Genomic DNA, 27301 nt, shown 5'->3' with positions numbered 1-27301 from the left:
GGTTTATTGGGTTGTATGCTGTTGCACTTTTAGGCTGCTCAAAACTCTCCCAGGAATCCTTTTAATATTCCCATCAAATTGAAATATGAGTTATGTAATTATAATTAGAGCACCATACTCTCGATAGCGTTTACTTCATTTCTTTAAAGACTGTTTACTCCCTAAGTCGTACCTGGGAGAAACATTAAAGCCAAACCAACATTTCCCCTCTCCCTCATTAAAATAGAAAACAAAACAAGCAGCTAATTGCTCAAAGCTTATTAAAGCCTTCTTTTTGCCATATACCTGCTGTCTTATTGGAAAGTTTACCACCAGACACTTTCAAAATTAAACATTAGTGACACCCATGTGGTAAAAAAAAGCCCAGAGGCACAAATAGACGTGGAATTGTCCTCTCTCTGGACAAGCAGGACAGCAGAAATGGTGCAAAGGCCAGGTGCCACGGCCGCATGCCAGAGCACCAAACGGGCTGTGCTGGGGGTGCATCCTGCTCGTGGCAGCTGTGCCCCAGGCAGTGCACGCTGCAGCAGGCAGGTTGAGTGCGAGGTCAGCAGGGCTACAGGGAAGCCCACCCTGCCAGGCCGGCAGTGCTGCGGTGCAGGGAAGCTATGGCCTCTGGCCTCAGCATCCCCAAACCCAACGTTCTGAACCCAAGCCTCGGTACTGGTGTGTGCTGCTGCCTTCAGCTGCTGGGCAGCAGTACCCGTCATGCAGTCCTCAGAGCTGAAACCGTAGGCTGCTAGGAAGCACAGTTTATATACCTTTTACTCTAGAGGAGTTCACTCGCTTAAGCACATTAATTACTTTGAGATTTTAATACAGTTATTGAAGTGAATACTTGTGTACTCTCTTCACATATGTTCAGAAGGTTTGTACGTCTCCTTGCCAAAAGCCTAACATTCCATCAGAACACCTCCTCGTACAGAAACCAAACCCGGCCTCGATGTCACCAGCTGTTATCAGCCTGCCCAGGGGCACCAGGCCGTGCTGGGAGCTGCAGCCCTGGTCCCCCTCCCTGTCTCCTGCCCTTTTCAAAGCAGAACAGCAGACAGATGTGTTCTTAACCTTTGAAAGAGAAGAAAGAGCACTGACATTTGCATTTCAAAGCTGGAACCAGCACCATCCTCAGAGAAAGGATAAAACGGAGGAGAAATATGACAATCTGGCATATGGATGGTCTTGAAATCATGCAGTGTCAAATGAAAAGAGCATTAACAGTCTTTGCTCAAGTCACAGTAATATTGTCTCAGGCTCAAACAGCAAGTGCCACCCAGAGGTGGCACCCAGAGGTGGAGCCCAAGGCCCCGTGCTGCTGTGGGGACGCAGCCCAAAACACACAGAGCTGCCGCCAGAAACATCCTAGAGCCACGAGTGACACTGGCACTGAAACCTGACAGCATGAGAGCAGCAAGGAGCATGCAGCTGAACAAGGAGCCGCTGCTGATGGCTGCCAGATAAGGCTTAAAAAAGTTGTTTCATCTTAACTTGACCTAAATGGAATGGAAAATTACCATGACTACATTTATCTGAAATCACAAAGTGTGTTCTGATTAGACCGTGATAAAAAGGATGGTATAAATTGATCCAAAGATAAAGAAAGGGCAGGGAAAATGAGATGAGATTAAGAAATGAAGCAGACTAAAAAGGAAAGAGGAGAATAATACAGTAAGTTTCCAGAGCTATATTAAAAATAGCTGCCAAACTGGAACAGGAATGGCTCGGTGCCTCAGTTCCGGCTCCTCGGCCGGGGCTCAGCCGCACTGCTGGGCCCAGCACCGCCGCCCGCCCCCCGCAGGCACCAAGGGCTGCACCGCAGGGCCCCCCACCCCCAGTGCGCCCGCAGCAGGCTGGCGTGGCTCCGACCCCGTTACAGCCCATGGGCCGGTCAGAAGATTAAGAAAGCAATATGGAGTGTGGGAAAAAAAGCAAGCAGAATGACTGGACGAACCTTGCTTCCTAGAAATATTGCGTCTGCCTCTAGCAGAACCTTTGATAGTCATGGAAACAGATATCTTATCTGACAAAAAAATGGCCTTCAATTTCCAGGAAGTAGACAACAAAACTGTGAAATAATCCACTTTCTTAACTTTGTTTCCAAACCCCACGTGTGCTGCTGAGGACGCGCTGCCTGCACACAGCCCTGTCCTCAGAAATCGCCTTCCTGGCAGCTGAGCAAAGCAGCCCTGCAGCCCCTCTTCTCTTTTTGGAACACTGGTCAGAAGTAGAAAGTGACTGACACAGCCTTCCGTTTTCTTTTTTTCAGTTTAATGACAACATCCAGCCTTTCCCCAGAGGAGGAAAGCAGTTCGTTTGTCTCATTCCTCTGACCTCAGCCATGTTTATGTGAGCGCAGCACTGGCCATCCCGGTGGATACCTGCGCCGTGCTGTCCCAGGCCTTCCTTGGTTGGCCAGAGGGGGCTGCTAGTTTAGATAAGGCTCAGCAAAGGGAGCGTTTGGGAAACCGTCTGCTCTTTCCATTTGGTATAAACTTCCTTTTTTACTCTGTTTATTTTAATATAGACGTATGCAAATGCTTCCATCAGAATTTCCTCCAAGAAGAGCACTGCAGCACCGTGTCAGGGCCGCCCTGCCAGGCCGAGCTTCCCGCTGCCTTCCCGCAGCCCTGCTGGGCAAGGCCCTCATCCCGCTCCTCTCGCTGTGCTATCGCTAGCAAGTCAAGAACAACCCTGCGGCCGCCCCCAGCCCGTGCCAAGGCCGCAATCCCTGGCAGCGGGTGGGCTGGGGGCCGACAGCGCGGTAGCCGTCCTGTCCCACCGACTGCTGCTGCATTGACTCCAGCTTGCCGCTGCTGCCACGGGGAACAACTGAGATGTTAATTACAGAAAGACATTAAAGACACAATGGAACAGGAATGTCCAACCCGCAGCGCTAACAAGAAGGGATCAAAAAGTCCTAGAGCACGCTCCTCCTACTTTCTTCTTGAACCCTTCAATACCATGACTCAACCACATTTTCCCCTGCATGCACTTCTGTGCTGCTGTTGACAAACAAAATTGATCTTCTGATTTCTTTTTCTCCCATGACTCACAGGAAACAGGCGCTCCTTCACTAATTGTAGTTCTCAGTTCAGAAGAGCTGTTACTCTTTCTGGCAATCAGTGCTGCTGCTGACAGCCTCAACAGACATGGTACTGGCAGCACTGATCCACAGCGCTCTGCCCTCCCTGGCCACGTCCCTCTGTCCCATCCCAGTCCCTGGAGGTGCCACATTTCAGCTCTTGGGGGTTCTGCAATGCTCAGCTCCTGCCAACTGCCAAATTCTGCATTGTTTGAAGGACATCATGCTTGCCCTCACGCAGGAGGCACAGGGCTATAAGCTATAAGCCACAGTTTGGAAAAAGGAAGAGCCAAAGCAAGGGCCAGAGAGAGCATGGGTACAGCACGGTTCACGTTGGGCTTTTGTGTTTCGTTCATCAGGATTTTTCCTGACACACAAGAATCAAAATGCATCCCCATAACCAAGACACTGGTACAGTAGCAGAGAAAAGAAGACAAGGAAAGCCTACAGAAAAAGCTGCTCTTAGTCCTAATACCCTTCCTCTTTTCCAAGGAAAATGGTGGGATGTTCCCACTGATTGGAAAAGGAAAACATAACCCCCATTTCCAAGAAGGAAAAAAAAAAAGAAGATCCAGGGAACTACAGGCCAGTCAGACTCATCTCTGTGCCTGCCAAGATCATGGAGCAGATCTTCCTGAAGGCCCCACTAAAGCATACAGAAAATAAAGATGAGGTGATTGGTGGTAACCAACGTGGCTTCAGCAAGGGCAAGTCATGTCTGACAAATTTGGTAGCCTTTTATGATGGAATTACAGCCTCAGTGCATAAAGGAAGAGTGACTGACCTCATATACCTGGACTCGTGCAAAGTGTTTGACACTGTCCTGCATGACATCCTGGCCACCAAATTGGTGAAAAATAGATTTGATGGATGGACCACTTGCTGGGTAAGGAATTGGCTGGACTGTCACACTCAGAGAGTTGTGGTCAGCAGCTCATTGTCCAAGAGGAGAGCGGTGATGAGTGGCATTCCTGATTGTTATTTAATGTCTTTGTAGGGGATGTGGCAGTGGGATCGCGTGCACCCTCAGCAAACTTGTAGACGATGCCAAGCTGAATGGTGCAGCTGACACGCTAGAGGGAAGGGATGCCATCCAGAGAGACCTGAGCAGGCTCGAGAGGTGGGCCCATGCCAACCTCATGGAGTTCAGCAAGGCCAAGTGCAAGATCCTGCACCTGGGGCAATCCCAAGCACAGATACAGGCTGGGCAGAGAACAGCTTGAGAGCAGCCCTGAGGAGAAGGATTTGGGAGCGTCGGTTGATTAAACTGCAACACGTGCCAGCAGTGTGCTCTCACAGCCCAGAAGGCCGAGTGTATCCTGGGCTGCATCAAGAGAAGTGTGACCAGCAGGGCGAGGGAGGCGATTCTGCCCCTCTGCTCTGCTCTCTGAGACCCCACCTGGAGCACTGCGTCCAGTTCTGGGCCCCCAGCACAAGAAGGACGTGGAGCTGTTGGAGCGGGTCCAGAGGAGGACCACGAAGATGATCAGACGGCTGGAGCACCCACCTGCAAGGCCGGGCTGAGAGAGCTGGGGCTCTGCAGAATGGACAAGAGAGGGCAGCAGGGAGACCTGCCAGCGGCCTTCCAGTACCCGAAGGGGCCTGCAGGAAAGCTGGGGAGGGACTTCTTGTAAGGGCAGGTAGTGACAGGACAAGGGGAAGAGGCTTTAGACTGGAAGAGGGTAGATTTAGACCAGATGTTAGAAGGAATTCTTCACCGTGAGGGTGGTGAGACGCTGGAACAGGTTGCCCATGAGGCTGCGGATGCCTCCTCCCTGGAAGCACTCCAGGCCAGGCTGGATGGGGCTGTGAGCAACCTGGGCTGTGGGAGGTGTCCCTGCCTACAGCAGGGGGTTGGAACGAGATGATCTTTAGGGTCCCTTCCAACTCAAACCAGTCTATGATTCAGTGTTCAGAAATGCTTGTTTTTCTGTTTCAATTATATTCCAAGTTGATGGGGATACCCAGCCTGCAGAGCCTGCTCCCCACCTGCTGTGCCTGCACTCCATGTTCTCCTTCCTCTCTCTCCCACAGGCATACTTTTATCAAATCTGAGTTCACTCTCCACAACCTCTCCCCACCACTTATCACTTCTGATGTTCTGCACCGTTACCACGATTATTTTTATGCTCCTTTCTGCAGCTGCTTTGCTGTTGACTCACACCATTTTCTGTTGTGTTTTCTTAGTGCGTAACCCTGTATTCACCTCTACCTCTGCTACTTTCTATTATTTGTTTACCCATTTAGGTGAAGAGCAACTGATGAGGACATGTCAGAGTGGCTTAACTGCACCCATGCGTTGGGCAGCTCATCTTTTTGGAACATGCAGCGTGGTAAAAACACAATTCGTGCTGCCATGAACACTTGCTGCCATGAAAGGGTTCCACGAGGGAAGGGCTCACCCCTGGAATGCAGCCCCATGCTTTCCCACCATACGAGTGCATTTGTTTTGGCAGGAGTGCTGAGTGTGAGGCGGGTTAACATGTCCCAGGCCCCACAGCTGCTGGGCCGCCGCAGTGCTTACATTCAACAAGCTGCTGGGAACAAGTCCTAACAAAACTTGCCTCTCGTGTCCCCATTTCTTCTGCCGAAAGGGATGCTAAAAATGGTCTATTGCAGAGACTGCCTTTCTGCATGGTCAGCCTGCTGTGAGCAGGGTAACCACAGCAGACATCTGGCTGCCGTGACTGCCATTCTATTTCAGGAACAAAGCAGCCCTCTGCAACATGGTGCTCAGGGAACAAGTCTCACAGTTATCAGCCTTGTAACAAGCATCAAGAAAAAGAATCAACACACTTCAAAAAAAAAAAAAAAAAAAAAAAAAAGAAGATAATGCATCTGTAGCTGCAGCTCACTGGACAAGTCCATGGTTACAGTTGTTACGCTTGGGGCACATTCAGCAAATCCTTAAGCCTGAGGAGCCATTACTGTTGGCAGACAACTGGCTCTCAGGAACACTGACTCACAACCACTCCTGCAGAGGTGCAACGCACCCTCCCAATGCAGCCATCTTCGAGAGGAGTACAAAGAAGAGGAAAAACTATGAAGGCTGCAGGAGGTCAGCAAGGATGGCAGGGAGCAGAACAACACAGCTGGCACTGGGGAGGCAGGCAGGTCACTGGAGAGCAGCAACGCAGGATCCTCCAGCTGCAAGAGGGGATCCCAGGTTTGTTTAGTGGTTGCAGGAGGAAGGGTTTCCATCTCATGAATCACTGAGCTTTTCATTCTTCTGCATAACTTTAACATTGCAATGAGAACAAAGTGTTTGCCTTCAACAAAATACTACGTGTTGACATTTAAGCAAAATTAACATTTTGTAAAGCAGACAAGAAGGAAAAAGGAAGCTCTCTGACAAGCTTTGTGAGCAAAGGAAGCGTTGTTTTATCTCCTGAGAAATGGATTTTACTTTTCTTGGATGCGAACCCAGATGCAGAACTGAGTTTGGGTGCGCTCCAAAGGGAAACGAACAACAAACTGAGCAAGCACTCTCTGCAGGTCAGTTCACGAGCCAGGAGAGGAGGATGTCTGTGATGCTGCAAATTCCTCGAGCTCCTCAATGCCTGGGGCCTCACACAGCCTCAAAAAAGCACAGACGTCCCATTCTCCTCTAAAATTGCACTGTGTAAGTCATCAACCCAAATAATAGTAAAAATGTGTTATAACTTCTCGCTCATGTGGAGAGAGCCTGACTAAGGGAGCTGTTGGGGTGGTCAGTGGGTGCCAGCATCAATAGCAGCTCCACAGTGTAAGAACTGGGGACATTAAAGTTAAAAGGAAATAACTGCCCACATCTCAGCCAACCAATGCTCAGAGTTCAGTTTTCTCAACAATTCAGATATTATTGCACTTTATTATTTTTTTTAAACTACAGGAAGTCTACAGGAAAATAATCAAGTATTACTGTGTCCAGATATAAACATGTAGAAAAACGGGCGTAGGTTGCCAAGAACTAAGACAACAGAATGTCTATTTAAACACATCATCTCTGTAACCCACAGATAACTCGCCTTTCTTGAGGCACAGGCACCAACGTTCAGAGCTCCCCCAAGATCAGTCCCACACTCTAAGCCTGTTCCAGCAGCTCAGCAGGCCCTTGAAGCCCAGCCCCATGTGTGGGCACTGCAGTTCTGCACTCTGGTGAGCACCAGGTCAGTGCATCCAGCACAGCCCCCACCACCAGCACAGCTGCCTTAAGGCTCAGCTCCAAGACTCCATGCTTCCCAGTGCCTGCAGCATTGATAAGGAGATGACATTACTGAAACGTGATATTCCAAGTCAAGCTATTTCACCGGGTTTTCTCTCTATCAGTTTCTTCCTCATGCTGTTCGGTGTACACGGCCTTCCTCAGAGAGATGGGAAGGCCCTCGTGGAAAAGTTTTGAGGTTGAAATTGAGATCTTTTGATTAAATCCCATTTTTATGGGAACAGAGTTTATGTCACCTCTCAGATCCTAATTTTAATGGTCTGCATGAAAAAAAAAAAAACTTGCACTATTAAAAAAAAAAAAGGGGGGAAACAAATTATATTGGCATTATTGTTTTCATCAGCTAGAGAGCTGTTTTGCTGATTGACTCAGAGAAGTGACTGCACTGTGGGTCCTGAGCAGCAGTAAGGAATCTCCTCTGGCTCAAATGGGAATGACTTCTCTTGGCATTGGTTCCTGTGTGGCCAAACGAGTGCCATCTCTGTAAGACTCTTCTCCTGCACAAAGCCTTCCTCTCAAGGGCTCCAAGAGCAAACCTTGGAGTTGGGAATGTGTAGATTAAAGCATTATTTTGACTACAACTTAAGGACCTTGTAAAAAAGCTGAAAAAGTCCCGAGGTGCTGCCAGTGGTTTTCTGGGGACAAGATTAACGTTTGCTGCATCCTTTTAACTGCTTTCCTCCTCCTGCCAGTAAATAAATCCGCCCACTAGTTAAACAAACTGACTCTGATAGAAACCAAATGTAAGAAACTTATTAACAATAATGCCCAGTTCTTAAAATAGAAAGGCAATAGTAAAAGAGAGCCCCCGGCTTCTGACTTACCACTGAGTGCTGCTTATTTGAGCGCTATTGCTTCTGAACTCCTACAATCAAGGAATGCAGAGTGCAGCTTGAACAAGCAAGCAAATACCAAACGCTGCATTCTGGAGCGTTTCAGCTGGATAGTCATTGCTTCAGCAGCATGCTTCAGCTGATGACCTGGCCGTGCCTCGCACACAACCCGGGCTGCCTCTCACTGCGAGCACTTTCTCCCCCCAGGCTCCGTGTCTCGTTGGGGACACACGGGGTATCACTGAGCGGGTGTGCATTGAGCAGCTGGCCCCGAAACACAGCTGTAGTGTGGATCCTTCATCACCTCGGTCTCCCCTTCAGAAAAAGGAGGTTTAATAACAGATGTGTTGGGCTGACTGCTGCACCCTTCAGAAGACAGGGCCTTGCCCCGTGCCATGAAGGTGCTCCCTCAGCCGACGCAGCAGCTCCTGGCAATCAGTGACAGCCTGTTTACCTTTCCAGCCAGTTTCTCCGTTCACACCAACAATACATTAAAAGCTCTTAAATCCACCCCAACGTATCTCACCCCCTCACACCAAATATTTAAAGTGCATTTGGAAGTTTAAGGCTGGGACTGCTTTCACTGTGCCCAGGCCACGTTCCAGCCTGGATGCTGACACCTGCCCTGACCTGCCAAGGGCCGAGCTGCTTGCAGCAGGGTGCTGGGGAAGCCTGCTCTGTGCTGAGCCGTTCATCTCCTTTTTTGGAAGAGCTACGAGCAGCTCCGCGCTGCGAAAGCAAGGCAGAGCCCACCCGGCCCACATTCCTTGCTAATTTTAAACAGCTCCCTCGAGCAGCACAAGAGCAGAGGCCCCGAGGAGCGCAGTCATGATTTATTAGCCCTTGCCTTCTGAAAACTTTTGTTCCAGTGTTTTGGGACAGAAGTAAAACCAGAATGGGATTCTCAGCCTGGAGCCACTGAGACTTTTATCTACATCACTGCACGCACATCTTCTGCAGCATCAGCGCTTCTCCCCAGAGAGGCACTGCGGCTCTGAGCCGGCCCAGGAACACACCTGCACGTAGCCAAGGGATGGGGCCGGCGGGGGGACAGGAGAGGGGGAGCAGAAGTAGCAGGAGTTCCACCTTGGAGGGGAAGCAAAGAGGCAGCTTGGGTTGTAGGTGGAAATACTGAGGGAGACATAACAGCCTGCAGGCATTTGAGCAGACACTGCAAAGGGACATCCCGCTCTGCACAGCAAATAGAACAGGGCCAGGTGTGAGAAAAGATCGGTTCGGTGCCAAGAAAGAGGTTGGCAGCGAGTTGGGGCAGTGCCAGAGCTGAGTGCCCAGGACCTCACAGCACAGGGAAATCAGCACGAAACTCACCAAGGACTGCATTTGTGCAGAAAATAGCCAAAAGAAATGTTAAACATTTTCTTTCAACTATTTCCTGGCATTTTTCACTTTTACATTTAGTACGCATGTGAATTTTACATCTATGCCCAAAATAAGGCTGTATTAATTGAATGGGAATTACAGCCCTGATGCCGCTTTCTCTCATCTTGTCACTGTAAGCAACGTAAGGGCAGAGGCAGTCCGCGCTCAGCCCGACCCAGCACTGCAGCACTGCACACAGCAATAACCATGAAAAGCTCGAGCTGAAACTGCAGCCTAGGAACGAAACGACTCATGCTTCATTAAACTTACAGAACTAATGATTTCTCCAAGGTGCTTTTGTGCTTAAGGCTGAAGAATTAATCAATGCCTTACAGTCTAGGTTTGTTGTTTTCTCTTAAATTTTCCCTATCCAGCTGCCAAACGCTCTCTGGCTTGGGCTTTGAAACAAATTAATTCTGCTATTATCAGCCAATTTAAATAAATACTGGTTGATGCATGAGCCGATGAGGACAGTGCAGCCAGGATGCCTGTGGCTGCCCGCCTGCCCCGCACCCGTGGGCAGGGCAGACTGGGGCTGACCCAACTCTGCCATGGAAAGTACCTGAGAACAGCACTGCCACAGCAGCACTTCTTCCATTTTCCTGCCGGAAAGCAGCTTGCTTTCTGCCAAGCACCCGCAGAGTGCCTGGCCTCAGGGTGCGCCCTGAGGTGGGCGCTGCACACTGAGCACCCAGGCACGGGGTGCTGCTGCCGGGAGCAGCGGCTCTCGGTGCTCACCTGCATTCCCCTCTAATCCACAAAATAACTCCTGGGTTTGCAGCATTGCTGACATTTTGAACAATATTTAAAGGCATTTCTCTGTTCTGCACATTCTCTGTCGAGCTACTTCTTTGCCTCATAGACTCTAGTTGTTTCAATGACTTCACCAGTACTTGGAGCTGCAAGAAAGCAGAACAAAGCTCACTGTTTCAGTGGTTATTTCAGCACGGGAAGGATGTACTTCCTTTAGAAGATAGACTATTTCCACCCCATCGTTGCTGTCTGGCTATCAGGTTGTGGCTAATATCCCACCTCACTGAATTTCTGAGCACCGTGCACTGCCAGGCAGCTCTCTGTACGGGAAATGTGCCCCCGCTGCACATTTCACTGAACAACTGGATTGAATTTTGGAAGTACCCTGGCTTCCAGCTCAAGACTGTGCTTTTTCCTAGCCATATTAACAAATTTCAGTTTGCTTTAAATAAGAATAAAACTCACAGGAAATGCTGACAGTATTTTTTCATGAGGACCACAGCCCACCTGAGGGCACACAGTGCTGCACCACTCTGCTCTGTTTACCAGGGAGCAGAGCAGCCCTGCACCATCCGTAAATAGGAGCTGCTCCACAACTGCTGCGCCATGTGTCTCCTTGCATAATTTGCTTTCATCTCATACTCTGAATCTCTTCAAAGTGGTAAAAGGCGGCTGGATCTGGATAACAGCAGGAGCTGAGGCAGATAGATTTAGGGAGACAAGAAGTTTTGCCTGACGCTCTTCCTATCAGCCCATATAATGGCTCTTACACATCTCAGCACTACAAATTGAAATCCATAATCTTCCCTGACTTTCTACAGCCTTAATGTTTAAATTCCGCTTGTTTTCTCTCCCAGATAGTTCTCTCACAATCCGCTTGTTGCCTGATTCAATAACCAAAGAGCCAAGGAATACGGATATGCCCCAGTAAGAGGCAAATTTAGAAAACGAGATATTAAATTTTAAAGATTGCACACGTTTTGCTGAAATGACAGCCCCACAATCAGAGCAATGCGGACAGACTCGTTTTCTGTCAGTACAAGCAGAGGATGTCTCTCTCTGCCACAGAACCCATCACTCCCCACGGCTCAGGAAAGACTCAGCACAGCTCTGCCGGGCATGGAGCCCTCAGTGCTGCTCTGCTGACACCACTGTCCTGGGATTTGTCAAATCACTCACAAACATCATTGCTTCTTTTTAAATAACTGCAGCCTCTGGGCATGTGATAACATCACGGGGGCTCTTGGAAACTGGCAGTGCAGGACGGTGCACACTGCCAGTGTTGTTTCTCCCCGCTCCACATAGAAAAAAATCAATTAAGGGCTCTCGTTGTACATTAAATGTCAGTTGTGCTCATGTTATGGAATCAAACTTCTGTAGCTATGGAAACCCTCGAGACAAGGCTCATTTCAAGAATAAATTATGATAAGCAGCTTTTGGTGGCTATTTCCAAACAAGAAATATAAATGAAAGCAGCTGAATTTCTCAGTTGCGAGTGTTCCTTGCTGTTTGCTTTTTACCTACAGTACTGCGGATTCCCAGGAAACATTCAAGATGGACACAGACCAAAGTGACATTTCACCAGCGTTTGCATCCACGGACCCAGCCTTCCTATTGATATCCCTTTAACACGTCCTGCTCAGAGATCCTGGCTGCATTTCAAGGCACAGCACACTTTTCCAGTGACCCAAGCTGACAGCTTATCGGTATGGCGTGATATACACTTCTTGCTACCTTCAACTGCTGTGCAAAACCTCCTCAAGTACATGGAAGAAGAACTAAGGCAAGACCTGCTCCAAGCTCCCAGCACGCCACAGGCAGCGAGCAGGACGCCTCCGCCCCGGCAGGAGCTCAGAGCCCATTCCTCAGCCCCTGCCCTGCTGGCAGCTCACAGGCTGCCCACTCCCAACAGGTCAGGGAATGAGCTCCAGCCCACGGCAGCCCTGTGTGCCACAGAACACTGCCATACCGGGCTCAGTGCAAACAGAGATACGAGTTCTGTTTCATTCTCCTGTCAGCATTCACAAGTCACGAACTGCATATTGTAACTGCTACAGAACGCAGTGCCACTCCTGCAAAGCTTGCTCCACAAGCACGTCTTCCATCCTTTTAACTGTGTTAACACACTACTTACGATGAATGAAAGAGCAACGAGATTTTGTTGTTGCTGGTTTGTCAGCTTATAACAGTGTGAGGATCATACAAGTCTGATCCAACAGCCCGGTTGGGGCTGCAGCAGCCGTGAATGCGGGGTGCACACAGCTGGGCAGGGACAGCGATCCAACTGCTCCACAGCAAGGGCTGGGGGAAGGAAGTACCTGAAGGGGCTGCAAGCCTGCAGAGCTGTGACAAGAGCAGCTTTGTGCACAGCTACAGATGTCATGTACAATTCGTGGAGAGACACTTGTTGTTAATCAGAGACAATTGGCAAGTATAAAGAAAATAATTTCTTAAGACACTGCAGTTCCCCAGCCACCTGAAGCACTCCTTGTTGGACCAAACTGATGAGCCTGGAGCCCACGGCAGAGCACCTCACGCAGATGGGGAGCACTGCATGTTGAGTGCCATGTCTCCAGCATCCCAGATGCATTAATACAGCCCCTAACACTGGAACCAGTTACACAAACAAGCAGAACCAAACTGCTCTAAGGCACACTTGAAATAAGCTCAAGAGGAAGGCAAGCTGACTGGCCCAGGCTATTTTAATGCAGGTGACCACACCAGGGCAGCTCAGCCCACCTCCTACCCTGCTCAGGTCTGTTCTCTTTGCTGGCACTGGGATGCTGAACACGCTTGGCACGGTGCTCAGGATTGCACAGAGCAGCTCTGAACTGAAGCCAACCTCTGCCCACTTACATGGAAATACCACAAACAGAATGCCCTCCTCTGCAGCCCCACGCACACCTCCCACCCCAGCACCTCATACTTCTCACCTGTCCAACAGCAAAAAATAAGCAAATCCCATTTCATTTAATAATGAAAAGTAATAACATTCTCTATCACAAAAGAACTGAATTGAAAGCAGCAGCATCACAACGGTTTGTTAAACCAGCATCTCTTGGGGTGGAACCAGGCTGTAAGTCACAGACAATGCAATCTGCATGGACCTCATCAGTATTTGCCCTTCTTCCCTCTCTCAGGCACAGCAGTTAATGCACTCAGCATGAGGGTTCCTGACCCATCACAGGGCACTGCCTCTGTGCAGACTGAGCTCTGCCCCATTTGCTGCACTTGGAAGGAGACAGGTATCCAAGCATCCCACACTGCTTTCAGTACAGCACGTATGCAGATCAAATACAGATCAACAGATTGATTTAAAGGTCTCATGCAGCATTCAGTTTCACTGTTACTGCAGTGGCACAGTTATTTCACAGCTGTACTTTTCATGAGCACATTGGACAAGCCACACTCAGCACCCAAAACGTGCCCCTAATATCCCAGCAGCAAACCAGACACAAACATCGGCAGGTGCAGGAACACAGCCCTAGCTTAAAGTGCAACAAGATAAATGCCCAGGAGCTCCAAGACTTGGATGCCAGCAGCATTTTAACTGGCAGAGGAGTGAAGTTCCATTAGAACTGTGAACTTAAAAATGATAACAACAAAAAATCCAAGATGAATAATTAGATTTTTCACAGGATCACAGCATGGTTGGGTTGGAAGGGCCCTCGCAGCCCCTCCCCCTCACAACTCAGGCTGCCCAGGAGTATAAATCCAGAAGAGACTATTGTCAAAATTAAAGGATAGAGCAAAGCCAGCTGAGGATAACACAAACTTTCTCTTTGGCATGTCAGGAGGAGGGCGTTTCAAGTTTGCACACCTGCCCATGCAGCTCCCGCTGTCAGCGAGGCACAGGACCCCACACTTGTGCCGCCGGCACAGCAGCAGAGTGTCCCATGGGGCCACCTCCCCACAGCACAGTGCCACGCAGGGAGGAGAGGGGTAGCAGGACGTGGGTCACAGGGCCACCACCAGCACCACGTCCTCCTCCCTGCGTGGGCACTGCATGCTGCTCTCTGCCGCGGGACACAAAGCTGGCACAGAGCAGTCCCACTGCTCTCACTTCATGCAGGCAGATGGTGATGGAATTCACACGGCTGGGAGCAGCCAGGCAGGGCTGTGCTCAGGAGCTGCCCGGCAGTCATGAGCTGCTCCTCATGCTGCGGCTCACCTGCTGCTCTCTAGAACATGGGGAGATGTGTGGTGCTTCTAGCTCTGGCTAGAGTCAGCAGCAGCAGAGCTTTAGGGCAGTGAAATGCTGGCCCTGAACCAGGCACAGTGACTGAACTCCCCAAAGGAGAGTCATTCTCATCTCATGCAAATGCTCAGACCACATGCTGTAGGACCCAAATACATAATTACAAGAAAAAAATTAAAATGATTACTACAGGAGCACAGTCTTCCCATGTAATTTAGGATGAAACAAAGCCGTATCTTTCAGAAGAGTTCAGTTGCAAACAAGACCATGCTATTTCTGATGTTTACATGATGAATAAATCTTAACACAAAACAAGCAATTTCCTCGAGGGTTGTGGTGCAACTGCACCAGATTTTGTTTCTTTTAAAACCTTGTTTAATTTCTTAAAAGAATACCAGTGTGAAAGTGGCAAGATGCAGAAATCACCTTCCATACCACGGTCAAAGGGAAAATCTGCTCAAGTCTATGAACTCCCATCAGCACCCCAATGGATGCTGAAGCCAGGCTGTATGAGTTCTGCACTATTGAGCATCACATCAGCTAATTACATGCTTCCATCTTTTGTTTTGGAATCTGCTGTTCAAATGGTCCAGGTTTCACTCTTCCCCACATCACCACCTACACACTTTTTTTTCCCTGAGAATATTTTGTTGTAGTTACCCAATGCTCAGCTAACAGGACAAACCTGGTAATGGGCTTTGGGTGAGAAACCTTTCTCTGTTCCCCGACTATAAGAACTGTTACAGCAGAGATCAGACTTGTTCAAAACTCACTTTGTGACTTTTTTCCCCTGCAGCATCCACTTAAAATCCAGAGTGCCAGCTGCAGCCCTACTGGTGGGCTCACTCACAAGCTACAGAGGAGCCGTACTGCTCCCCTGCAGAAGGAGGTGTGAGCCCCTCAGAGCCAAGCCCTGCAGAGGAACGCAGGCAGGCTCCCAGCAGAGCCTGGTCCCACCATCCTCAGAGTGCATTTACCTCTCTGAGGCAAACACAGCGATTTCAGAGTAGGGATAATGAAATCCGATTCTGCTCCTGGCAGATGATGCATCTCCAGCACTGCAGCTGTGACCACACTGCTCATGATGCTGCAGTATAAGGTCTTAGGAACAGCTTGATTGAAAAGATTGCTCCGCAGCCATAGATGGAAAGCTTGAAGAGGTGGTCCAAATCGATCCCAGTTCAGCCACAGCAAAGCAGAGTTAGAAACAGCACATTCATTTTCTGATCTGCTTAAAGCATTAGGTCAGCTTCAGGACCGACTGCAGTCACTTCCTGCCCTCCCAGAACGTGCAGTGCAACGGATGAATTCCAGGACACATGCTTTCCCAGCTTTACATTTGTCATTCTTACTTCTCACGGTTGTAAACCAGACCCAGGAGGAGTCCAACCCATGGCCCCAAATTGCCACAAGTGAGCCGAGGATGTCAAGCAGATATTTAAGCACTTCCCACTGTTATTTCTTCCCTTTGACTTCAGTCTCTTTTTTTTTCCCCAATTTTATTTTTTAAATAATTGTGGAGCCTGAAGGAAGGAGAAGAACTTTGGGATTCATTGGTTTCGTTTTTATATTTAACACACGGCACTCTCACACTGCCTGTCATCAGTAACAGCACTGCCTTATTTCCCAATGCATACAAACATTGCCAAAAGCTAACTCAAAAAAATTCATGTTTCAGTATTAATCTCCTGCTTGCCAGCTTTCAGTTAAAACAGAACACAGCACAGAAGTGACCACGGAGATGTCAGCACACAGAGCGGTAACACCGACTGTCAGCAGTGCCGACCTGACCAGGGAGCGGCGCAGAGGCTCAGGCTGGCAGACGCGGACCCTCTGAGCCCTGCTGACGTCTGCAGGGTGGGTTTTTGGCCGCACATTCCTCAAATGCTGCATTAATCTGAGCTGTCAGCGGCCGCTTCTGTGGCATCTACGTGCTGCAGGTCACGTTACAGAACAGCTGCCCACGGCCCGGTCCCGGCTCCTCCAGCACTGCTCACGCAGCACTCAGGACCACGCAGCCCCGCTGCCCCTCACTGAGCACAGCAGACCCTCACAGCCCCAGCACCGCCCTCCTGTGCTTCAGGTCGGGTAATTTACCAGACTAATGGGAGCTCCTCCTTACATTCGCGCTGGGCTGTTTCCCCAGCGAGACTGCCTGTTTCACCTCATTATAGGGATCACACTGCTTTGTACACAGTTTCTCTAAGAAGATTAGAATAGACACAGTACCAGTGCTAAATATAAAAACACATTAAGCTCCTCATATCGAGTATATCCATTAGGGCTTCCAAATTAAAACTCCCAATATCTAACATTCGTCGGCAGCACGACTTCCAAGCTTACTCCCCTTGAACTCCCAGTGAAATGAAGCAGAGGCATCAGGAGGCAGAGGGGCACTGGAAGAACGGACAGACCTACTGCAGGCCTGCAGAGGCATCCTGTGAGGTTACACAGCCCGGGGTGCTCAGCTGAGGAGGCTGCACCATGCGTGGGGAGATGCTCTGTCTGCGTGTACTCAGGTAAGCAGCTGCTGGGATCAGCATAAAGAGCCAGCTCTGGGCAGCTGCACAGTGCAATCCACAACGCCATCCCTCCCACGGCAGGTGCTGCAGCTTGGCCACAGCCTCACAGGCCTCAGCAGTTTTGCTTTGGAGAGCACCTTTATGGTGCAAGTGCTGCGTGCCACAGCCTCGTGGCCGGAGCCAACGGTCAAGGAAGCTCTGTTTAGAATAGTCCTGCAGCCTGCCAGGCCTGATTGCAGAGCACAGAAATATTTACATATTAAATAAGTATTGTCAAAGGGTCACTAAATGTAGTAGAACCGGAAGAAACCCAAAGCAGACAGATGCAACATGCAACACACATCGCTCAGTGAGGAGCCGCTCCCAGTGTGGAGGAATTGCCATTTCTGGCTGAGTTTGTCATACCTGAATCTGTGCTGCTTCATGACATAGCACTGGATGTGCCTGGGAGTGCCTCCATCCCCATCCCATAAGCAGGCAGGGAGGATGAAGGACCTCCAGAGCACTTTGTTGCTCACCAGGATGCTTCCTAGCCATTGCTTCCTGAACTGCTCTGCTACCTGAACTTCCTCTTTGAGGACATAATCCAACCCTGTTTGCAGAGCACCGCGATGATGATTTCAGAATGGGAAGAGCCTCAAAAAACAAAGCCAGAATGCTGCTCCTGTATTGTTTTAAAACATAATAAATTTGCAAACAGAAGTCTTGGCAGAGAACATAAAATGAGATTTTTTGGCACCTGCAGTGCAGCCAGCTTAAATTCGGTAACTAAATATCTATAAATTGCCTGATTAGGTCAACTTCCATCCATTGCAGCCCCAGCCTGAAACACCCCAGTAACCAAGCTTTCTTCAGAGGAGGTCCTTTACATCCTAAGTTCCCACGTAGTCATTTAAAGCTATAATAATTCACTTAACCCTTAAAATTGACCCGATGTTTTCTAGAACATTCTGCATGTTATTCTATGTATTTGTGCAGCACCCCAAGGGCTGACTGCCCTGTGGTGCAGCAGAGCTAGGCAGCTTCTTACAGCGACTGCCCACCTCCCCTCTGTAGTGCAACACGTGAAAGAGCTCCATGGTGAGAATCCTTTCCTGTGGGCACTGGGCAGCTGCCAGCACTGTGCTGCAGCTTTAGGGATGGGCAGGGGACCAGCAGCCCCTGCAGCCCACGGGGCCAGACGGGATGGCAATAAGCACAGCCTCCCTCTAGGAACATACAACTTCTCCTGCATGAGGTACTCCCAGAGCTCCCACAGCCAGTACCAGCTGTGACCATGCTTCTCCTGAGGCCAAGGGATGCGGTGGGTACCTCTGGTAACAGGTTGCAGGAAAAAGCAGGACAGAAGGGCTTTATGCAGAGAGATGAGAGAGATGCATCTCCCTGGGATAGGTGGGGAGATGGATGGCAGTGACGCCCCCGGCATCGGGGCAGGGCCCAGCAGCCAGGGCAGGAGGGCAGTGACATCCACCCGAGAGAGATGCTAATGGAGCACAGATGTATTGGGATCGATACTCTGCAGGACATTTCTGCGTGGTGATATGAACTAATTAACTCTCCTGAGCTGTCAGAGCCTGCAGCAATTGTGAGCTATCCTGCTGCATGCAGCCTCCCACTGCTCTCATCCCTCAAAACAACACCTCCATAAAACACAATTAGAACAGCAGTTTAAAGCACCCCAGGTCATGCTGACACACACATAGGCCACTGCAGTGCTGGAACTGTCCTTTTACAGAGCAAAATAGAATACTGGACAGAAAACAGAACAGCCACCATTACTGCATATGGAGCAGAACTCCTGGCAACGAGCCCCAGTGCACAGCTGGGACACTGCAGTGAGGGAAACCCATCCCTTGGTGCAGGGCTGCTGCAGGAAGCAGACACTGACAGCGGGACCTAGGACAGACAGAAGGACAAAAAGGAAGCTGACGTCTCGCTTTGAAGGGGCGCATTCACCTCTCCAGCAAGGCAGCAAGGCCTGCGCTCCTGGCAATGCCTGCCTGCTGCTCACACTCAGCTCTGTCCACTCATACTAAAAAGCAGATTTGCTCTGTGATGTGAGTGTTTGAAGCAGCAGGTTCACAACAGCTGACTTAAATTTGCACACCTGAGACGGACACAGGCAGGGCAGCCGCAGGCACACAGCCGCACTGGGATGGGCTGCACAGAGCCCAGGAGCTCCGTGCTGGCTCGTGCTGCCTAACAGGTTGCACTGCACTCCTTTTTAATTCTATGTGCCATTCCTCCACGTCTCTGTGAGGATACTGAACACACGCGGCACTTTCACCAGGCTTCCATTCAGGCAGCAAAGTCACAGGGCGGGCATCCAAGGGAAGCGCTCAGGGACGGCAGCTGCTAGCGGGGCACAGCAGCACGAGGCTCACAGCCCGCACGGCACCGCCGCGCCTGGCGGAGGCTTCGCTTCGCACAGAGCAGAATTCTGCTCGGCGGTGCGGGGCTGTGCGCGGCGCGAAGCCTGGAGGCGGGGCTGCAACGCAACACGAGGCGATGCCTGTAGGAACGCCAACGACTGCAGGACGAGAGCCTCGCGCTGCTGCAGCAGTGCAGGACCCCGAAGTCCCATCTCTTCCCACAGCCTCCTCCGCGCAGTCACAGCCGCGGTCCCGCCGAGACCAAACGAGCGGCGCTAAGAGAGGAAAAGCAGCACAGCTCCGCCGCTCCGTCTCTCCGCGGTCCGGGACACCGCGCCGCGCCGGCCGCTCCGCCTCGCGGGCAGCGCCCCCTGCCGGCCGCCCCGCCGCCTGCGGGAGGTGGGGGCGGCTCGGGAGGCCCGTCCCGCTCAGCGCGAAGACAACGCAAAGCTCCCGCGATCGGCCCCGCACGGCGCCCGAGCCCAGCGGCCCGTCTGCGATCTCGAGTTCCGCGGGGCAGGCGGGACCCAACTGCAGCCACACGGCGAGCAGGAGGGGCTGCGACCCACGGCAGAGGACGGGCCACGCTGCCAGGGCCGCCGCCGCGCGCAGCGCCAACAGCCGACAGGCAGCCAGCCTGGCTGGGCGCTCAGTGCCGCACAGGGACACAGAGAAGCGAACAGCAGCGCTGGAGGCGGCAGCACGGCTCCCACAGAGCGGCCTCAAACCTCCCTCGCTGGAAGAAGCACCTCAGTCACCATTGCTTTCTTTGCAAGCTGTACTTGAAATAGACAAGGCAAACTTACCTGGAAGCACACCTCCCCCAAGAGCAGAATCTCCCCATGGCCCTGAGGGCAGCCTGCCTCGGCCTGGCTTTATGGCTGCTGCCCCTGAGTGCTGCGTCACTGCTGATGGTGGGCAGCTGTGAGAGGGGTGGGGGACTGGGGGCTTTGTGTGAGCAAGGCAGTGCTGAGCGGCCAGCTGCTGTTCGGACACGGGTTGGTCTTTAGTTACACCTGGGCTTAAGTATTCTAAACCAAGCTTTAAAGCAGGATTTTGCTGCTTTTTGTCTAAGATATTGAATTGTGTCTCTCCCGTAACCGCTGTAATTCCCTACTGAGGATAAACTCTCTGCCTTTATTGTTTATCTACTCAGAAACAGATCACCAACTTCAAAAATAGGGCGACTGTTCCATTAGTTCTTAATTGGTTTTATTTTTTTCCCTGCCATTCAAACTAATTAGAGTAAGGTGGAAATGTCTCCCTTGCTCTGCTTAATGAGGATTTGCATTTACGTAACTGGCAGCAACCCCAGGTGCCCGCTCAGGTGCCACACTGCAGCACGGCAGAGGCTCTGTGGAGCCGTTCATCTACATTTCACTGCTTTATTCTGTAGGCGGAAAAAAAATAGTTCCCTGTAAGGGCAGTTCCAAAGACTCTGTTTGTTCTTAATCCAAAAGCAGAGACCAGTGAAATCAGTGAAAATCCCTCAGCATTTCCTAAGAGAATAAAAGCTGCTGTCAGACCAGCTGCTTTGCACCATCCGCTCTCTGGTTCACTGCTGGGTTCTGGCTCTGCTTGTTGCCCTGGTTCCCATTACTGCACTTGGGACCTGCCAGACGCCTCAGGCACTGCAATTACAAAACAAAGGAAAAAAATTGATCAAAAAAGTGTTTCCTTGCAGCGCTCGCCAGGTACCATGGGTGTTACTGGGAGCACGCTCTGCACTCTGAGAGGGGCCGAACGCAGCCTGGGCTTTCTCTTCAGTTGCACGGATCCCCATTCATGAAGGCTCACAGTGCTCCTCCTTCCAGCAGAAGTCCCAGGGCAGCTCTGGCTGGGAGCCGCGCACAGCCTGGGCAGCAGCCGTGCACCTCACAGCACCGTGCCGTGGCCAGGCCTCGCCCTGAGGATGCTGATGCTGCCCGTGCTGCTCACACTGCGTCCTCTCACCCCATGGATCCGCAGAGCGGTTCGGGATTTGGGCACTCGGATCCCACTGGGCTGAGCTGGGCAGCCCTGCAGGAATCACACCCATCCAGCTGGGCTTTGCTCCTTGCTACCCTTCCTTGGTACAGGAGCCTTTCAAAATAATTCACTTCAAACAGCAGGAGAAGCCCCTCGTCATACATCACGCAGCGGCTGAACGGATGCGCGGACCACCTGCATTAACCCCGGAGGGAATAAGCATTTGTAATTTTCCTCCTAGGAATCCTGATTTACCTTCACCCTCTGTCTTAGTTCACTGACATCATGGTTATGAGATAGATCATTTTTATGGATTACGTCTCACAAGGGCAACATTTTAATGAATAGTAGAATTAAATGTTTGCCAGGATTTTTTCAAAATAAATGATCAATTACCACTGAGCACATCCATCACGTTTATTAGCTCCCTTCTAGAAGCATTTTTCATAACTTGCAAATTGAAAGGAGGTCGAAGTTGAATTTTATTTCTTCTTCATTTGCTCACAGTAAATACAGTGCTTGCAGGTAAGCCACCAAAACCAGCGGGCATCTCTGTGTTGGGCGTTTTGGGACACTGGAAAAAACTGCATGCACAAGATAGTGCTTTTCTTTTTCTCCCATAAGTTAATAAAAATAAGGATTTCCTTTTCCAAAATGCCTGGAGAACTGCGCCCTGGTAGATGAGACGTGTCACTTGCTCTCAAGGTCGTTGCGAAACCACCCAATATGCATTTACTATTAATAATGCCCAAGGAGAAGGTTAGATGGAGGTTTTGTCATGTCACACATACTCTTAGTTCTTTGTCTTTTGCAAAGTGGAGCCAGAAAGACACATTTCATTTTCCTTTTAGCAGAAAATCAGGTTGATATGATGATAGAGGTTAAAGCCCAGAGTGGATGGAGCAGTTTGCCTGGCGATGGCGGCTGCAGTGAGAGGAGCAGGGCCAGCAGGGCCGTGTGCTGCGTGTGCCAACAGTGCCTCCCAGGAACGGATCCCCTGCAGCAGCCGGGGGCTGTGGCTCAGTGGGGAATGGTCCCAACAGCCCTGCTGGAACTGCGCCCTGCCGGCGTTCAGTTGTTAGCACTCTGCCTGGGAACCTCATTGTATTACGGCACCTGAAGAAGCATGAGGGCCTGGAGCCAACTTCTGGAAGACCTTTTCCGTTCAGAGTTACATCCCAACATAGAAGCATTCCCCCAGTTTTCTTTGTGCACTGGCAGTGCCCTGCTCAGGTACCAGCATGTTCTGCCCGGCACCGAGTGCTTCCCGTGTGCTTGGAAGGGCATTTCCCCCATGGAAGCACCTGCGTGCTCCCAACCCTTTCCCTGCCTGCATCACAGCCTTTCCCAAATCGCTTTGCTCTTAGTAGTGGAAAATTACAGTTGTGAGGTTTTAGTACCAAACTGCCAAGGGCATGACCTTAAATAGCATTCTGTGAAATGTGTTGCAATGTTACTGGAAATGTTAAAGAGAAAAACGTTACCATGTTACCATGTGAGTCAGTGAAACGAGGTCTGTGGGGCTCAGTCCTGCACAACATGGCCCAGCATGGCTTTGCAGCAGTGATGTGAGCTCCACAGCTGGTTCCTGGTTCAGAAGCCACGCGGCGGTGTGCAGCAGCGTGCGGTGCTGTGTAGCAGTGTAGCAGAGGCATGCAGCAGTGTGCAGCATCGTGCTGTAGTGTGCAGCAGTGAGCAGCAGTGTGTAGCAGTGTGCAGTGGTGTGCAGCAACTTGTTGGCTGCCTGTGGCTGCACAGAAGTCACTGGGAAACAGCTCTGTGTGGGCTGTGAGAATTCACTGAATGGGATCTGGCTGCACAGGAGTTATTTTACAGCCTCTCCAGCTGCCCTGTGTGCTCCTGCAGCCAAAGAAACAGATTTATTTGCACTTACCAGTAAATGACAGTGGAACCTTACAGTGCTATATATATGAAGCCGTATATATATCTCATCACAGCTGTGGAAGTGTTGCCCCAAGAAGCATTACCTGACTCGGGATCAGGTTATCCATGGGCTCTGTGGGTCCCAGTTCCCCAGCAGCACGCAAAGCTCTCCTGGTGTGTGGTGCTTCGGATCCACAGTGCGGCACAGCGGCCCTGAGACCTGCAGGCTCTGTTCCTCATGTGAGAAATCTGCACTTCTGCCAACACTGCATCCTGTCTGGAAACAGGGTCGTATTTCACAGAAAGAATCTAAAAAATGTAGGTCCATGTCTTTGAGCACGTGGTGCTGGTAAACACCCGAGCTCTGCAATCACAGATGAGAAATAACACGGTTGCGAATGGAAAAAATCACTGGGAAGCAGATGTTGGACTTTGGCACCGTGCTACAGAAGTGCACTGTGAATGCATCCCGACCCCCCAGCTCACAGCCACTGCACGCAGCAGCCCTCCCTGCTGCTAGAGGCAGGGTGCAGGGCTGGGGAACACCTTCTGCAACTCCATAGGTGAGCAGCAGGTAACAGCATAAGTGAGCAACCTAAAACTGCAGAGGGGGTTGTTGGCAAAACGCTTGAACTCAGATTCTGTGAGTCCCAAGCCCAACGTGATAATGCTGGATAGTTTCATGTGAGATTGAGCTGTTTCTATGGGGAAAACTTTCATCATATGCAGAGCTCTCAAAAAAGCTCCAGGTCCTTGAAACACAGGCAAGCAATGATGTACACTGTGACAGACGAGCCAGCATTGATCTCTGCTGCTCTTTCAAATCTGCTGAGCAATGGAAGCACATCTCCTGCTTCCTCCCTCGAGGAGATCATGTTTCTCACCACTGCTGCTCATTTAGTTTGGCAGAAGCACTGAGGAACATGCTGGCTGCTTCCACCTGTGGGCAGGCTGTTCATGCTCCACAGCCAGCCAGAATCCCAGTCTTCCTGCTACAGTTAACCTGCTATATTGGTCTCTGATGGGCAGTGTTGTTTCAACAAATCACAGCTCTGCTTAAGCAGACGTTCCTGGCAGACCTTCCTGAGCAGCGTGGTGCAGCATGCTCATATCATGGGCCAGTTACAACTTTTGCATTATTTATGGTATAACAGGGATCCCATTCACCTGTGCCTGCATGGGCTCACAAAGCCTCACAGTGTGCTGCACAATGAAGGACGAAAATGCTGCTCCTGCAGAGGAGATGTTTCCAACATCACTTAACACCAGCTTCCAAAGACGACGTTCTGGAGGTATCTGAGGTAATGCTGCCAGCTGCAGGGCCACTGGAGAGGGTGGAAATGGACTTTAGTTTACACACAATAAAGAAGAGTTAAGTCTGGAAAAAAACGCTCATCCAGGATGGCAGCCGGGCTCAGCAGTGCTGCACACAGGGCTGCAGAGCTCCTGAAAACCCAGTGGGAGTCCCACTGACAGCACGAGGTGCCTGTCCTCAGGCACACAGTGTGATCTGCCTTTAGGCTGCAGGTGGGTTTCTGGACAGAGCTATAATTAGCAGGCTCCCAGCCTCTCATCCTCCTGCAGGAGCCCATTTTTAATTCTCTGTGCTGCCCTGTGGCTGCCAGACTCATGCATGGAGAGGAAAACAAGGAGGTCCCCTGAGAGAGGTGCTGCTGCTCCTGCTTCACAGACCTGAGCAAATACTGGTGGCTGAAGACACGGCAGCACGAAATACAGCTTTGCCTCTGGTTCCAGAAACTGCTCTGGACTGCATGCAGCCTCCAGAAGCTTCGGTGGAGTTTTGCACGGCAAACGCACTGAGCAGCAGGCAGAGCTGCAGGCACCGCTTCCAGTGTCAGCATTTTACTGACGCCGCTCACCGCCACTCCGTGCTTTGGGGAAAGCAGTGGAAGGAAAGCAGAGCAGAGGTCGGCAGCCCCTGCATCCCCACACAGTGCTTGGGTCTGGAGCACTTCATGCCCCGGGTGTGAATGGAGATTCATTAGCTTTGGTCTTCAGCACGACGTGCCAATAGTGACTACAGTTATTAAAACCTGCTGAGCGATGAACGTGCCGTTGCTGCCGACGGATCTCTTCAGGCCAACCTTTCCTCCACAACACAGAGTGCTGCCACGTCTCTGCAGGGCCGCCCCGTGCTGGCAGAGCGGCTGGCACCACTTGGGATGATGCCAGAGCCCAAAGCTTCACCTTCTGCCCCTCACTGATAACAGCTCCTGGGTATTTAGGCAGGAGGACATTTGCTGCCGTCAGCATTCTCGAGCTGACTGTACAGGGGAGGAAAGCAGTGTTCTGCTGCTGTGCCCCAGCATCGCATCGGCTCGCTGCATTCTGGGCGGCACATAGCAGCTGCACAGAGTTCCTCACACCGAGAGGCAGCTGGTGTCTGAGCAGCCCACGGGAAACATGTCACCAGCAGCTGGAAATGGAGGTATCCAAACAGGCAGCAAAGGCGCCAGGAGCTTTGCTTTCTGAAGGGCTTTAGGCATTGCAACACTGCAACACTGCAATGAACCGATGCGCAGTTCCCAATCCTGCAGGAGCCTGCATGTGCTGGAGCGGGGCTGGGCAAAGCGCAGGCCTCGTCCTGAAATGCAGAGAGCATACATTTAAACATTTAAGGCCTCTTAAAGAGGCAGCAGCAGTCTGGGTAAATGTCTGGGGTACCAGGAGGATGGTGCAGTGGTGTTTGTGAGCCTGGAGTACCACAGCTCTGTAAACACACAGAGCACAAGAAAAGAAAGTGAACTTTTCCTCATTTTCCTTGGGTCACAGCAGCTTGATCTCGCCTCCTTCTGAGTAAATACACTGACATCATTCAAACTCCAGAAATAAAATGTTTTGTCTCGCTTTACAGCAGCGTGCTCCATTGTATCAGCCATTTCCTCATTTTGCAAACTCTCTTTGTAGTCTCAGCAGCGTCGTTCAGCTCTCAGTGATGCCGTGGTGAAGCCCTGCTGCCATCCCAGCCGGCACACGCGCTGCTCAGAGCTGCGTGCCCCGCACAGAGCGCTCACCTGGTCACGCACTGCAGGCCCAATGAAACCCTGCATTCCCCGCCTGGATTTCGCCACCATTTTGCAGCTCAGCAATTACAACCCGTGTGTAACGGGGCAAACTTGCCAGCATCCCCACCCCCTGCAGCCCCAGCCCCGGCTGCAGGCCCAGCACCCCCGTGGCTGCGGGAGCCCAGCTGGCCTGGCAGTGCCTGCAAAGGTCAGGGAGTGCCTATCCAAACAGCACGGCTTTCCTTTGTGTACACATCGTTCCGTGCTTTTCAAACATCTTCAGTATTTGTCCCGGATCATTAAAACGTAGCACTGCGAGCCGTGTTTGCACTCACCTGGCGCAGGGCATCGCTGCAGTGCTTTGTGCACCGAGCTGCTCCTTCCGGGAGTCCCTGCGCGATTTTCCCATGCAACGCAGACGGTTGCACACTGAGCACTGCCAGAGGGAGGAGATCGCTTGTTAAAAACGCGCATCACCTCAGTTTAAGTTCGTCTTTCTGGCAGGTTTCTCACCGAAGAACAGTCAGTCCCAATTCCTCTAGAGAGCCACAGGTCGGTTATTATTTTTATAATATATTATTACTGCCGACAGCCACAGAGCTTCTTGAGGCCAGCGGCTGCGCGGGCCGCCGCACCTCCGAGAGCAGCGCTGAGTCACGCACCGCGCGCCGCGGCTCTGCGGAGGAATCGCTCACCTCCGCCACACGGCGCTGCTCCGCCGGCAGAGGGCGCTGCGCTGCGCGCGGCTCCTGATCGCCAGCAGGGGGCGCCCGAGGGCGGGGCGGGGCGTGGGGCGCGGAGCTCCGCTGCTGTCCGGAGCGCTGCCGCGTGCTGCGGTGCGCGTGTGTGCTGCTGGTGGTGCGCGTGCTGCTCCCATCGCTGACTTGGAACGATGCTGAGTTGTAATTCCAGAGCACAGACACACCTGAAACGCCGTGAGTTTTTAACCGGTGCGTTTCTTTGGAACTCATTCCGATTACCAGCTGCAGAACGGCAGCTGCAGGTCTGATCTTGATTGTGTTCAAAGCCCAGGAACAGCCATGAAAAATTTCAGTTTATTTTGAAAAATCTCTGCATTCCCG

The 27301-nt window shown here is 51.1% G+C and overlaps 1 protein-coding gene across 1 annotated transcript in view; it reads right to left on the bottom strand.

Annotated features, from left to right (window-relative positions):
- INPP5A (inositol polyphosphate-5-phosphatase A) overlaps positions 1-23429 on the bottom strand; it is a 252334-nt gene extending 228905 nt beyond the window's left edge. Inside the window, exon 1 of the mRNA XM_085229728.1 lies at positions 23298-23429. Within this exon, the coding sequence (XP_085085854.1) occupies positions 23298-23321 (24 nt within the window). The 5' untranslated portion in view covers positions 23322-23429. The remainder of the gene's footprint in view (positions 1-23297) is intronic.
- Positions 23430-27301: the final 3872 nt, after the last annotated feature.

The sequence above is a fragment of the Meleagris gallopavo genome, chromosome 8, assembly GCF_905368555.1.
Source record: "Meleagris gallopavo chromosome 8, MGAL_WU_HG_1.1, whole genome shotgun sequence".
Taxonomy (NCBI): domain Eukaryota; kingdom Metazoa; phylum Chordata; class Aves; order Galliformes; family Phasianidae; genus Meleagris; species Meleagris gallopavo.
The sequence above is the reverse complement of the archived record's forward strand: the minus strand, read 5'-3'. Positions and strand labels throughout refer to the sequence as shown.